Consider the following 14894-nt stretch of genomic DNA (forward strand, 5'->3'; position numbering starts at 1 on the left):
CTTAGTCTTCGAGTAGATAAGGATATCGTCAATGAAAACTATGATGGACCGATCTAGATAGGGTTTGCATACGCGATTCATCAGGTCCATGAAAACGGCAGGCGCATTCGTCAATCCAAATGGCATCACTAAGAACTTTAAGTGTCCATATCTCGTGCTAAATGTTGTCTTTGGCACGTCTTCTTCTCGAACTCTTAACTGATGGTAACCTGAACGAAGATCAATCTTAGAGAAGTACTTGGCGCCTTGCAGTTGATCAAACAAATCATCAATGCGCGGTAAAGGATATCGATTCTTAACGGTTAACTTATTTAACTCATGATAATCGATGCACATGCGAAAAGATCCGTCTTTCTTCTTAACAAATAGTACCGGTGCACCCCATGGTGAAGAACTTGGTCGAATGAAACCCTTGTCTTGTAGCTCTTGTAACTGTGTCGCGAGTTCTTGCATTTCAGAAGGAGCTAAACGGTATGGTGCCTTTGCTACTGGTGTTGCATTAGGTAAGAGATCGATTCGGAATTCAACTTGTCGAGACGGAGGCAATCCCTGAACATCATCAGGAAATACATCGGGAATATCACGGACTATTGGGATATTGGCCAGTTTGATTACTTCGGTTGCCGTGCTCATTAGGATTCATTTGTGTGACTCGGGTCTTTCACCTTGGATTTCTAGTACGTCTCCCCAACTTAAGGGGATTCTAAGGATTTTTGCGCGACATACAATGGTTGCATCTACCAGGGATAACCAATCCATCCCCACTATTACATCAAAGCTACCCATTTCAAATGCGACTAGGTCTATATAGTATGAATGAGTATCAAGTGTTAGCACACATTTAGGCACAATTTGGTCAAGTTTAGAGATTCCACCACTGGCTACCTCGATTTCATAACATGCATGTGTACAAATGGGTTTCACGTTAATAGTGCACACAAAGTTAGTGGAGATAAAGCTGTAGTCGGCACCCGAATCGAATAACACAGTAGCTAGATGATTGTTTAAGAGAAATGTACCCTTGACGACGTTTGGATCGTTAGCGGCTTCCACAACATTCAAGGCAAAGACTCGGCCCCTGGCCTGCTGGGCTTGGTTAACTTTGTGTGGATTAGGAGCTGCGATCTGCAATGGATTCTGGTTGACAGCGGCTGGTGCTGGTCGCCTAACAACTCTGGGGCAAGCATTTCGGTAGTGTTCAGTACTACCACACTCATAACAGGCTCTCTGATTAACTGGAGGGTTCCTGAAGTTTCTTGGAGCGACATTCAGTGGTGCTTCTGGGATTCTGGCTGCTCTACAATCTTTAGCTAAGTGCCCAAATTTCTGACAGTTCTAACAAAATCGGCATGGCATTGCTGTTGAATGATGATAAGTACAAGTAGCAAACTGAGGAGCTTAGCCGACATATGCCCTCTAACCCGGCTCAACTGCTGCAAATACCTTTCCAACTCTGATTCTCTTGTCTGTTCTGAAATCCCTTCTCTTACTGGTTTCACCAAAGTCTCTCTTCTTCTCTGCAGACCTAGACAATGTTCCAGCCCTAACCAAGTCATCAGTCATAGCACTGGTTCTTCGAATAGCTTCTTCAATGGAGTAGGGAGGAATGCCAGTCATAGTGTTACGATCCCATGGTGTAACTACAGACCTAGACAATGTTCCAGCCCTAACCAAGTCATCAGTCATAGCACAGGTTCTTCGAATAGCTTCTTCAATGGAGTAGGGAGGAATGCCAGTCATAGTGTTACGATCTCATTCAATGGACAAAAGCGGTTCTTCATCATCTCCTTAAACTGATCCCATGGTGTTTCCAAAGTAGCAGTTCTTCCACGGGCTCCTAGCAAAGTGTTCCACCATGACAGTGCATCATCGGTGAATGAACCTCCAGTGAATCTTACTCTCTGATGAGATGGGCATTCACTTATGTCCATGACTGCTTCCATCTTCTCCAACCATTTCATAAACACACCAGTCCCTCCTCTTCCATTATAATCTGGTAGACCACACTTCTTGAACTCAGTGTAACTACACCCTCTCCTTTCCACTGCATACTCATCATTTCTGGGAAACCTCCTGGGTCCAGGGCCCACATAAACACCATCCCCAACAAACTCCACTTAGGGGTCATAATTCTCTGGTTCTTGGTTCACTTGTTGCGGTGCAACTCTTACTGGTTCAGCTTCAACTTCAGGTGCTCTTTGGTCCTAATTCGGGCCAGTTCCCATTGCAGCAGTCACTTGTTCGATGATAGTCGGCATTGAAGCTGCCAACTGTTCAGCAATGATAGTAGCCAAGTCAGGGTTTTCAACATGACCCAAGCCATCACCACGGCCACCACGGCCCCTACCACGTCCTTTTCCTTGCTGACCTCCACGACCACCTCTTGGATTGCCACGACCACCTCCAGGGTTACCATGACCAGCTCCCTCAGCTTGAGCCTCAACATTCGGGTTTGCTCTTGTGCACACCATTTTCCTATATTAGGAAAAGACGGGATCGACGTTAGAATGAGGAAATAGTCGTTCGTGACGTCATTTACGCACTCTCAAACACACTCATGTTAGTTTTCTAGAGTCCTATACATTTATACTTTCATTATCGTACGTAACTCAAGGAATCAAGTATTATGTCTGAAGGTAAGCATTATCATCAATATCAATCATGCAGTACATAGTAACATCACAATAGATCATTCAATTCATGAAAGATAGTTTGCAAGATGAATAACATAACCATTATAACTTATATTAAATTTTTAATCCGATTAACTTTTGACAACCAAAGTGCGGTCCGGATCTAACACCTACATCTATTGCACTAGCGGTGTATGTATACAGGGTGTACCAGCGGCTAACCCTCCACACCCCTAGTACATCTAATGCAAGGTCGGTTCACGGTACTGGTATGCTCTCTAGGTATTTGGCAAAGGTATGTATACAGGGTGTACCAACGGCTAACCCTCCACCCGACCAACACCCTTTGAGCATCCCAGGATTGCTACCACACTCTAACCATCTTAGGCACGATCCATGTTGCCATCAAGTCCATAGAAAATATACCACACGCGAAAAGTTTATCAGGCTTTTCTGTGATGATATATCGCCGTACTTCCTTGCTAACAACACGTCATTTCGCTAACTTATTATCATTATTTAACACATCTCATAGTTCGAATACCAATAGCATGAATACACGTGGCAAGGTAGCATGGTTCTAAGGTCTGCGCATGAATGAATGTAATAGCATGGATATCGCAGATATAAATAAGATTCATAGAGATTGAATGCACACATAAGTCCTATCATGCATGCTACGTGTGGTTCCTAAGTTATAGTCTAGGCAAATCCACCTAATTCACTATAACCACGGCTCTGATACCAATCTGTAACACCCCGACAGCGGCGGAAAACTCGGGATGTAAGATAAAGCACACGCGCACATGGATGTTACATAGGAATACTAAATGAGTGCATACATTAAGCATAAATAGTCAATTTCATAACCAAACAAGCATAATAGTAGTCATCACACACAAGTTAAATCAAGCATTCAAATAGAGATGAGATAAGTTCCCACGAAGGGGAAAAGGTTAGGCATATTGCCATCAAGCATAAACAAGAGCATGCAAACTTCAAAACCTAGCCTGCAGTCTGCTAAGAGTCCCATGCTACCAATCCTAGCCACGATTTGCTTGATTACCTGAAAGGAATACTTAAACGTGTCAACAGAAAGGTTGGTGAGTTCGTAGGTTTGAGTATGTAAACAAGTTGTATAAATATGTTTTATGCCGTCAATAGAAGTTGTGAATAAAGTAGTATGACGTAGCTAGAGACTAACTTTGCACATAAGTATGTAGTTGTGTATCATCATGCACTTACGGTACCTGGCTAGAATAGATTAATCGTGCACACACAGTCATCAATATGACCGGCAAGTAAATGAATCAATCGAGCACTCACAGTCATCAACATGACCGGCTAATATATATCAATCGAGCACTCACAGTCATCAACGTGACCGACTAATATGTATCAATCGAGCACTCACAGTCATCAATATAACCGGCTAGTATATATATATCAATTGTGCACTCACAGTCATCAACATGACCGGCAAGTAGGTCAAAAAGTAGTCTAACAACCATAGAATAGTAAAAGCAGTTACGGCATATATAAAAGCATGTTTAGTATTCCTTTCACCCCAAAGCATAAGTAAAGAAAAAGGGGCTACGAAGACTCACAGTGATCCGGTACAAGCGTAGTTTACAAGCACAGAGAACAAGCACAGATATAACTAGGATATATCTATTTGAATCCAAGTATGTCTTGATGTCAACCTAATCACAAGTCATTGAGCATAGACGAATACATGTATTAGTTCTTGTGATTAATCATTCACTGAGTTGTCCTTGATGAACTGATGATTTGGTCCTTAGAAGATTCTTTGAACATGTTGACTCAAAAGTGTTTTAAATGAACTTTAAATACATGAACCGGACTCGAAATGAACGTCTTTGAACTCACACATAAGTACTTATTGTAATAATGAGTTGTATGTGCCTTTAATAATGATCTTTTAACCTTAAGAACTCGATTTAGTTGCTTATAGAACTTGTACTTTAGTAATTTAGATTGAACATGCCCTAAGCGTACTCAATTCGGGTTTGCACTTTGTATGTTGTTTTAGATCCACTCATGAACTAGCTCGATGTTAATAAGTAGCCTTTAATGTGTTTAATCGAATGATAATGATGTTATGAACTTGGTTTGGTATTAAATGATCATGTATGGAGTGTTATAGAACATGTACAAGTTGTTTTATGATTGCACGAAGTCGTTTTAGAGTTTAGGTTGCAAGATCGTCCCACTGTACATGTTTAGGATCGTCCTAGGGTTCCAAGAGCTCCAGATCGTCCTAGCTGCCACAAGACCGTCCTAGTGTTCTAATGCTAAGTCAAGATCGTTTCAACAGCCAAGTATTTAAGATCGTTTTAGCACTTAAGGTTCAAGGTCGTTTCACCATTACAAGGGCTTCGAGATCGTCCTAGCCTCTACCTGGCCAAGACCGTCCTAGCTTCCAAGTCAAGAGCAAGTGTACGAGATCGTTTCTAGTTCATTAACAAGTGTTTGAGCTAAACCCATCCAAAGGATCGATTACCCATTAAACGTACCAACAACAACACCACACAAGATCGTCCCATATACAAGACGGGCTGAAACAACAAATGATCATAATACGAAGGTCTAGATCGATTCCGGGACTTGTTAGAACATTAAACTAGCACATATATACGTAATAACACTAACCATTAACACTTTTAACGATTTCAAGACCATCTATAACATGAACAAGGTGTGGCACATCAAGAACAAGTTTTCCCTCATTTTTAAAAATGGGTTTTGTAGATTAAAGCATGTTATGACCCAAATTTGTTCATAAAAATGTTACTAAACACATTTAGACCCAAACCCATTAACTATTAACACGTTTTTCATATCAATATTAGACCAAATCATCAAAAACATAAACTTGAAAAAGTACACTTTTAATTTGATCAAAAACTCAAAATTTGTTGTTGTTACCTGAAATTTGATGCTAGAAATATGTTTTGATTATCACAAGGAAGCTAAAAGTACTAATAATTTTGGTTTAACATCCAAAAATCAAAAGGTGATTTTTGTGTGTGTTTATGGTGGCTGCAAGTGTGTGTTTGAGAGAGAGAGAGAGAGAGGTGAGATGAAGAAGATAAAGGAATGAGTTTCTCTCTCTAAGTTCTTCTATTTATAGTTTTCCAATATTAAATGAACCTAAATACGATCGTTTATGACTCAAAACCTAGTATTTTATCATAATAAACCATAAACTCGTCTTATAATTCAAGGTTTAAGATCAAATTGACCTTCATGTGAGCACATATCTTAAGTCTAAAGCACGTTAAGAACTTAGATTAAATTTGAGAAACTTATTTACTACATTTCTAAGACGATTGTTACATGCACCATTAAAGACATCAAAGATTCCACAGCCCCTAAGGGATTGTTGGAGGAGGAGGTGGAGTTGGTTTGAGTATATTGGTAAGTTGTGATAACCAATCTTCATTGGGTTATGCTTTAGATGGGGAGGTATGTGCTTGGGGAGGTGGTTGGGATGACTCCCCCATAAGCTTTAGCAACTCTACCAAGTGGCTTTCCTGGACTGTAATGGTCCCAGATGAGCTAGGGACAGATTGCTCAAATGGGATTACTTGGTCACTTCCAAGTGCAGATGATGCGTTAGGCACAGGAGGAGAAATTGTCGGAATGACATTTTGAGCCTCATGACTCTTGTTTTTCAAGAACCCTTGGGTATTGGTGACAGAATCACTTATGCCTACGGTTGAGGTAGATGGTGAGGGTAATGTTCCCCCTATAGAAAACAATGACCCTATGGTACCCGAGTTTAGGGCGGGTCTTGTAGTAACTACATCCTCAGATGAGTATTGGAGTCTAGATCTGACTTGGGATAAATTTTTATCAGAGATTCTCTTTTCACCTTGGGTACGCTTAGTACTTTGTATAGTTATGAGAGGTGAAGGAGTAATGGTGGTATCTTTTTGAGATTTTCCCCCATCACTTGTCTCAGCCTCCATAGACCCAGGTGATGTTATTTTTGAGAGTGGAGTTTCTTCCCTGGCCATGCAAGACCAAGAAAAAGGAACAATGAAATGGTGATTTTGATCTTTACAGTAATGGAATATGTTCAATAAACGGGTCCCACGGATGGCGCCAATGTTTGAACCTAAGTAATTGGCTGAGTGACGAATTAGGTTTATTACACAATCATTACTCTCCTGATAAATCAGTGCAAACCTAACAAACTCTTGACGAGTTTAAGGTGGAATGATTGAGTAATAAATATGAGATGGATATTGAATGAATCTTAATCGATTGTGAGCATTAAATGTGAATTGAATTGAATATGTTCAAATGAATCCTTGAAAGTATTTATACAAAAATATTGACAAAGTCTTAAGCCTCTTTCTAATATTCTTGTATAGTGAATTCCCTTTTCTAGTAATAATATACAGTGTGGGTATGTTTATACATAGAGGCTAGATCCACATACAACTCTCATGTGATTCAGTGTACATTGGGCCGAGCCCATGATCACCAAGTAGAATGACTTAATATTTACCCACATATATATGTTATATTAAAATGGGATGTCCATATATATATATATATATATATGTAAAGAAAGCCTTACATGTAGTTTACTCTGGCCATCCTTGTATCGAGTCCAAGAAGGCAGCGGGGAGGCCGATCCTGATAGGATCCGACCCGGTTTCTCACCCAGTCATAAATCTACATATTTATATATATATATATAATATATATATATATATATGCGACAGTAGCATCAAGGAGGGAAGGAAAACATCCTACCCTAACAAGATCCGATTCGCTCCGCTCCCATCTTACCCGAGTGTATACCGGTTTATAGGTTCTCGTTCTTGTTCCTTTGTATCTCGCAGGTTTCCATAGACTTCTATATATATTAGATATATATATAAATATCCGACCCTAATCACATCCGACCCAAATAGGGCTCCGTCTGACCCGGATTTTTACCCGATTAGTCTTATAGGGTTGGCCAGATTTCTTGATTTTCATGATAACTTTAAACTTTGTATTAACCTTCGGATATCTATACGGGATCATCAAGATAACTACTCATCCATATTTTGTATCAAATATAGTAAATTCTTTTGGTCAGCTTTGCCTATCGACTTTATTGTTGACACATGTTATTGATAGAAATGAGGTTCCCGCATTGCAAGAATTCAAGAGTTCAATCAGGTGATCGTAAATGATGTGTTTTAATCAAGTAATTTTTGTAGTTACATTTGCATCCGTTGATTGTAGCTTTGAATTGCAGTGGTATGGATCTGGAGGTTAGAAGAAAGTTATCACATCTTTGCAAAAACAAAAAAGTGTCTCCTATTTTTGTTCGGCTCGAGACTCTAGGAGGCACCAGCAAAATATTCTTATACAAGGCAAGAGTATGGCAATACTCTGACGTCTAAGGTCAAAAGTAATGATTGCCTTAGAGTTGAATCATCAGGTTATCGACTATGACCTGTTTTCAAGATATATCTTCTAAATTTATGGAGTCTAATATACATGACAAGGAATAACTCATTTTGAAAGTGAAATTCTTTCCCTGTCTCGTTTTTCCTTGAACCATTTTTTCTTGGTAACTTGGGAATTCAATATGTTGTGAGTTATTACCAAGTAATATATTGTTTTGTATAGTAGAGCCGGCTCATACAACTTCTTAGTCCATGAAAGTATTTTGTGGGATCTAGACACTATGATGATGAGTTTTTTGTACGGACAGAACATTTGAGTCTAGCATTCATTTAAACCACATTGATTATTTACACCATATTTATCATTTGAAAATTATGATTGTGGTATCAACAAAATGAATATATGTATGTATATATATATATATATTTTGTACTGTAAATCTGTCATAGATGCTGTGAAGATTCAGGTTGCCATGAATCCAACCAGCTATGTTTTCGGTATGTCTGTTTTCTATTTTTGTCTCTCTATGTTTTTTTGGCATGTCTTATATTTATTTATTTATTTTCTAATATCAAGTTGTTGAGTTGAAATTGTGAAAATAATAGTAAAAATGGTGTGCCAAAAGTGGGACTACAACAACATAAATGACAGATACATGGACACAGATTTCATAACTTCTGCTATAAAGGTAATGTAATTAGTTTCGGTGGTGTTGTTTTGGGGTGTAAAATGACACCAAATATTAAGCATGGTTCTCTTCATCAAAGGAACTAGCAGCCATGGTACGAGACCATTTAACTGTCAACTTTCTTTTTGTACTTGAGCCTCACGTGTGGGATATTCTTGGAGGGCTTTAGGCACATTGTGTAAAAGATTTCACCACACAGATGCTCAAGTGTTCACTTTGACATTATGACATCCTCATGACCTCATCACATGTGCATGGTAACTTTCCTGGTAATCTTGATATATAAAATTATGGTTTGTGACGTACAAATGTAACCATCTATGACCAAATAGTTATGTAATGTAGTGACCTATTTATGTGGCTATGTAATGTATGCACTTATGTTTTCTTGGCTATACTATGTAAAATATGTACGGACTTTACATAGTATAGCCAAAAAAAATACATAGGTTCTTACATTGATTGACCCAAATAAAAAGAAAACCTTACATAGTATAGCCAAGAAAACATAGGTGCATACATTACATAGTCACCTGAATAGGTCACTACATTACATAACCATTTGGTCATAGATGGTTACATTCGTATGCCATTATCCCATAAAATTATTAGAGTTTGCAAGATGGGCAGTACATCGGAAAACAAAATAGGTCAGGTTGAGATGGGTATTTTTAGTACGAATCGTATCGGTCTGGGTCGGATTAACCCGTAAACACTTGCATGTACGGTTCTTAAGATATCTTTTTCGATTTCTTAATATTACAAAATAAACATTATTACAATTGTAATCTATTTTTCAACTAAGGTTATTAAAAAAACTTTGGCTAATTAAAGAAATAGAAATTCATCTTGTATTATTAAAACCTTCTTGGGTTGGATTGGAATTCAGTTTCTTGATCTATGCAGGAGTTCATAAAGGTATGAATGTTAATGATACCTATATTGATATTTTATGCGTTAGGAAAAACATTATGGCTGGTCAACTTGTGTTTTGAATGTATTCTAATTATTTCTATTTTTTATATGACTATAAACACGTGAATAATGTCATATGTGATCTACACACAACCATGCGACCACCTCTTATAGTTATAAAATGTGAATTAAGTTGTTAAAGCTTTTTTTTTTTGGCAAATTTACATAGTTGCATACAATATAATTGTTGTCATAAAGTGATACATTGCATGATGGTTGTGATAAACTTAAGCCAAGCTGGTTTTGTAATGTTGTTGCTTTTTCACCTCATTATTACTTAATTTTTCATGGTTATCAATAACTCATAGTATATTGTGTGTGAAACAGCTAGATTAATCAAGAATAGAGAAACTGGACAGGTCCTGTTTGGCTCTGTATTTTCAGTGACACCAGGATGCTTTTGCTGCCATCCAGGCAATGCATCAACAAGTATTTATTTCTTTCTTTACTCTTATTGGTTACTTGGTTTGAGATGTCCTTTTTCATGTAGGGTTTCATACAGGATTTAAAGTGATTTTAGTTCTGGCATTTTTAATAAATCTTACGACCAACATGAACTTATTTGTAAATATAATGGACAGGTAAGTTGATGCATCATGCCAACATTCAAATATAAAGATTTGTAAGTATGTGTAAAAATAATGTTTACAAAAAGAATTGCAGGAATTACATGGCCGGTGAGATGTGAACTACGCCAAATGAGAGATCACAAGGTGGAAGTAGTTTCCAGGCAGGTGACTACTATTTTCATGGTTGCAAATTGCAATTATAAGGTGCGGCTTATCACATATGGATGAAACACAATTACGTGGAGGGGGTTTATAATGAAATTAAGGTGTAAAGATGCTTTGATTGGTTATGATATGATAGAAAGTGATTGTACAACTTTGGATTTGATAGTGTTGTCCATATATGTTTTATATTTAGTATATGTAACTTGGTTCAGGGCAATTGAAACATTTTGTTTTACGTAACAAAAGTAACTCTTTACTCGCAATAATTTTTTCCAACGTCCATGTTCATACGAACCGCCTTAATAAAAGCAAAATTATCAAACTTCACTCTAGTATATATATATACACACTTAATCTATTAATTAAGTCATATAAATATATTAGAATTTAAGTTGATTTACAAACGTTAATTATTTATTGCTTTGAAATAAAAATTTAAGCATTCCATCTACCAGGCACTTAATGGTGTCAAAAATGGAAACTTTAAGCTGCGCTTTAGTGCTTTACGATTATTTTAATGAATTATAAATAATAAGTATAAGTATTAGAGATTAAAAGTTTTATTTATGCGTAAAGTACTACACAATCTGATTTTCGTTTCGGTACTGGACGGAAACATGATATGATAGAAATGGAGTATACGTTGGTACATTTCTCGATATAATAGAGGTGATGTGCTGTGTGTTTATCTATACTTCTTTTTAAAAATTATCATACCTTATACTTTTAGAAATACTTACACAATAGTTACATATAAATAAATAAATTACCCCCTTAATAAACACCTGTTATTGAAAATTTGCCCTTAATAAATTTAATTACACTTTAAACCTTTATTTTAATAATTAAACACTTTAAGTTTTTATCTTTTAAAAATTTTCATTATCACAATTATATCAACCTACACCACTTGACACCACCACCACCACCACCACCAATAGTACCATTACTGACACCACCAGACCGTCTTCCTTAATCCTTATCACCAGCGCCGCATTAAGCGGGTACATGCTCGTTAGGAATAAAAAATGTTTATATGATGTAGGCCCGAAGACGTTATTTTCTACTGTATTAGTTATGATCTTTATTTTTATAATGACTTTCAGCCCATTTATTCTTTTAGGCCCAAGACAAAATCAGAGAGTGGAACTCTTGATTATGAACATGATGGGTTTCCCTTTATGCACAAAGCGCCTTGATTTTTCATAACTACTCCGTATTTATTTATTGAATGTGATTATGTTAAACAGGTTTGGAGTGCCACCTGTCACTTAGCTAGTTCAAGATTTGTGAAGAGCGTTGTAGAGTAACTTATTGTCGTTGTTGCGGCACTTTGTATTGTGGGAACAAAATTCCAGACTTTTCACCAATAATGCAAGACCATCGGTCCAACTGAAAGAGATCATTATGTCAATGTTCGGTTGAAGCTGGTGACTTTAAAAAGACAGCTCGAGTGGATTCGTTGCTTGAGGAGTGGAAGATTGACATGAAATTTGAGGAAGACTATTATGCAACCGCTATATGTCGATTAATTTTATGTTTATTCGATGTATCCAATATGTAGTTAATCTCGGCTTAGTTGTTTGCTAGTATTAATTTGTTTTACATATGTATGGCATATCAATATGTCATATTGTAACGCTCTTATCCTCTTTGCCTTTCAATTTTTTTTTTATCTTTTTTTGAAAGGACCATATTTTTTTCAAATGACATTTACATTACTAACCATTTATACTACACTGGATGTATAAGAACTCATAATATATTATAATATAACTGGAAAACAAATACTTAAAAGAACGCATATATAGAGACTGAAGGAAATATTAATATGGCATTAGTGTTATTTTAATAATATTTATAGTAATAATTTTCGCTATTTGTAGACATACAGTGATGTATGGGCATATGAGTGGAACAAGAGAGGACATTTCGTTCAGAATTAAGTTCTTTCGTTCAGACATACGTATATGTAGATTCACAAATATAAGGCCAATGGGCTAACATAGAAAATTAAACCCATATATTACTAAGGGCGTTGGCAACCCATGAAAGTTGGGTGCGTGGTGAGTGTCATGCCACCACAACATCGCCGGCTTCAATTTTTGATGGGTCGTGGGGAAGGTTTACGTGGTGTGACCACGCATCTGATATTCCAAAATCTTCACAAACGAGGCATGCAACGGCTATGGAAACGGTTAGTTTGACTTGTTTTTTTTTTTTTTTTTTTTTTTTTTTTTTTTAACTTTACATCTTCTCTATATATATATACACTAATTATCAAACACACTACAACTCTCTCACAATACTCACACTTTCTTTTCAACAAATCTACTAGAAATCAACAACACACAACTAAAAAAAAATGAAAAAACGTATTGGTTCCACTGTAATCTTAGATGAACCACTTGAATGGTCCGACGATAGCAGTCTAGCGGTGTTTGCGGACGCCATTGATGCCGAGGAGGCCACCGACACCGAAAGTTCTACGGCACGGTCAAGGCGTAAATTCGTGAACCGCAACCGTTGGGCTGCTTCAGAAAGGTTGCATCGCGACTACTTTTGTGAAAAGCCCAAATACGACGAAGAGTTTTTTGAAGATAGGTATCGTATGCCTAAGCATTTGTTCTTAAAGATCGTGCACGATCTTGAGTCTAGATACACATATTTTCAGGACTCGTATGTTGCCCGGTTAGCAAAGAATTTTACCCCGATACAAAAATGCACATCTGCTAATTCGACAGCTCGTAACCGGCAATCCACCAGATGAGTACGACGAGTATTTAGAGATGGAGCAAAGAACATCACGTGAATGCCTTCAATACTTTTGTGACGCTATTGTTCAGACATATAGCAGCGAATACCTGCGTAGACCAACAACCCATGATATCCTCCGTTTGTTTGAAGCACAAGAAAAGAGACATCACTTGCCTGGGATGTTTGGTAGTCTAGATTGTACACATCTTGCTTAGAAGATGTGTCCGATGGAGTGGAAGGGGCAATACAAAAGAGGTGATCATGAACACCCCACTATTATGATGGAGGCGACAGTGTCTCATGATTTATGGATATGGCACGCATTTTTTGGCCCTCCAGGTGCTTTGAACGACATCAATGTGCTGCAACAATCTCCCTTGTTCCTCCCCGAGCGTATGGGGACTGCTCCTTTCTGTCCATTCACTGTGAATGAACATACTTATAGACATGGTTACTATCTAGTCGATGGCATATATCTTACGTGGCCTACTTTTGTTAAAGCTTACAAATATCCTACCGACCCGAAAGAAAAGATGTTCAAAACAGCGCAAGAGTCGGCTCGCAAAGATGTTGAGCGAGCATTTGGTGTTCTCAAAGGAAATTGGGGTATCCTTTCTCGACCTTTTCGCCAACGCTCGATGAAGACAATACGGAACTTGGTGTATGCTTGTGTGATTATGCACAACATAATCATCCAGGATAGTGGTCGAGCGATCTATCCAGTTCATATAGGGGATCCAGTTGTGCAGCCGAATAGTGCCCGGGACGCCTTACCGGAGATACGAGACGAGGAAACACATTTCTGTCTTCGGCATGACTTGAAAAAGCATCTTGCGACTCTCAACTTACCACATCTCCAGTCGAACGATGAGTAGTTTTTTATATTATTTATGTTATATTTTTAAGTATTTCTAGTATATTTTTTTAAGTATTTGTAGTATGTTTTTTAATAATTATTATGTAATGTTTATGCATTTTAGTATTATTATGTAATGTTTTTTAGTTTAATAAAATTTTAACGTTTAAATAAAATGAAAATTGTAAAGTGAGTGGTGAAGTGAGTGGTCGGATGCAAATGAAATTTGAATGAGTAGTGAGTAAGTGGTGGAGTGAGATGACATAAGGTGATTAGTTAAAAATGAGTGGTGAGGGAAAAGATGGGTGAACCAATGCCATCCCTCTAATGTTGTCAATATGCACCATCAGGATTTTAACGATAATTAAAATTGTAAATATATCATTTAATAACAAACTTCCATTAGTCAAGACCTTCTAAAATATACTAGTACTGAGTACATTATTTTTACTATTGGGCCATAACAAAGGTATATAAAGACCCATTCTGATTAGTAGTTTGCTTCCAAGACCAACAAATGACCCAATGACCGAAACGACAAAGAAAATGGAGTAAATAATACATTAATAAACTTCTACTTTAGTACTCGTATTAATGCAAAGTCAATCTTATTTATCACTCGTATTAAACTATTAATCTTAATATATAGGAATGGGTTGACTATTTAAGCAAGACGTAAACCCACTATTCACTAACAATACAAATCTTCGAGTTAAGCAATAACTTGAATAAAGTAACTACGATCCCAGTTTTTTATTCAAGATCTTTAGTTTGATCCTTAGAGATGACAAGTCTTTGGGGTTTTTTCTACT

At 37.2% G+C, this 14894-nt stretch overlaps 2 protein-coding genes across 2 annotated transcripts; both read left to right on the forward strand.

Annotated features, from left to right (window-relative positions):
• The first annotated feature begins 12834 nt into the window (after positions 1 to 12834).
• LOC122602966 lies at positions 12835 to 13441 on the forward strand. Its single transcript, XM_043775582.1, has 2 exons — positions 12835 to 13107; positions 13214 to 13441. Exons 1-2 carry the CDS (start codon positions 12835 to 12837, stop codon positions 13439 to 13441), a joined length of 501 nt encoding a protein of 166 aa, XP_043631517.1.
• A 66-nt stretch (positions 13442 to 13507) lies between these two features.
• On the forward strand, positions 13508 to 14101 carry LOC122602967. The gene has a single exon (XM_043775583.1). It carries the CDS (start codon positions 13508 to 13510, stop codon positions 14099 to 14101), a length of 594 nt encoding a protein of 197 aa, XP_043631518.1.
• The last annotated feature ends 793 nt before the right edge of the window (positions 14102 to 14894 follow it).

Source organism: Erigeron canadensis, chromosome 6, assembly GCF_010389155.1.
Source record: "Erigeron canadensis isolate Cc75 chromosome 6, C_canadensis_v1, whole genome shotgun sequence".
NCBI lineage: Eukaryota > Viridiplantae > Streptophyta > Magnoliopsida > Asterales > Asteraceae > Erigeron > Erigeron canadensis.

What these genes read in the sequence shown, in the direction of transcription:
- LOC122602966 (XM_043775582.1), top strand. Translation starts at nt 12,835, where the DNA reads ATGAAAAAACGTATTGGTTCCACTGTAATCTTAGATGAACCACTTGAA. An exon ending in AGCATTTGTTCTTAAAGATC is followed by an intron (nt 13,108 to 13,213) that starts GTGCACGATCTT and finishes CTAATTCGACAG; the next exon opens with CTCGTAACCGGCAATCCACC.
- LOC122602967 (XM_043775583.1), top strand. Translation starts at nt 13,508, where the DNA reads ATGGAGGCGACAGTGTCTCATGATTTATGGATATGGCACGCATTTTTT.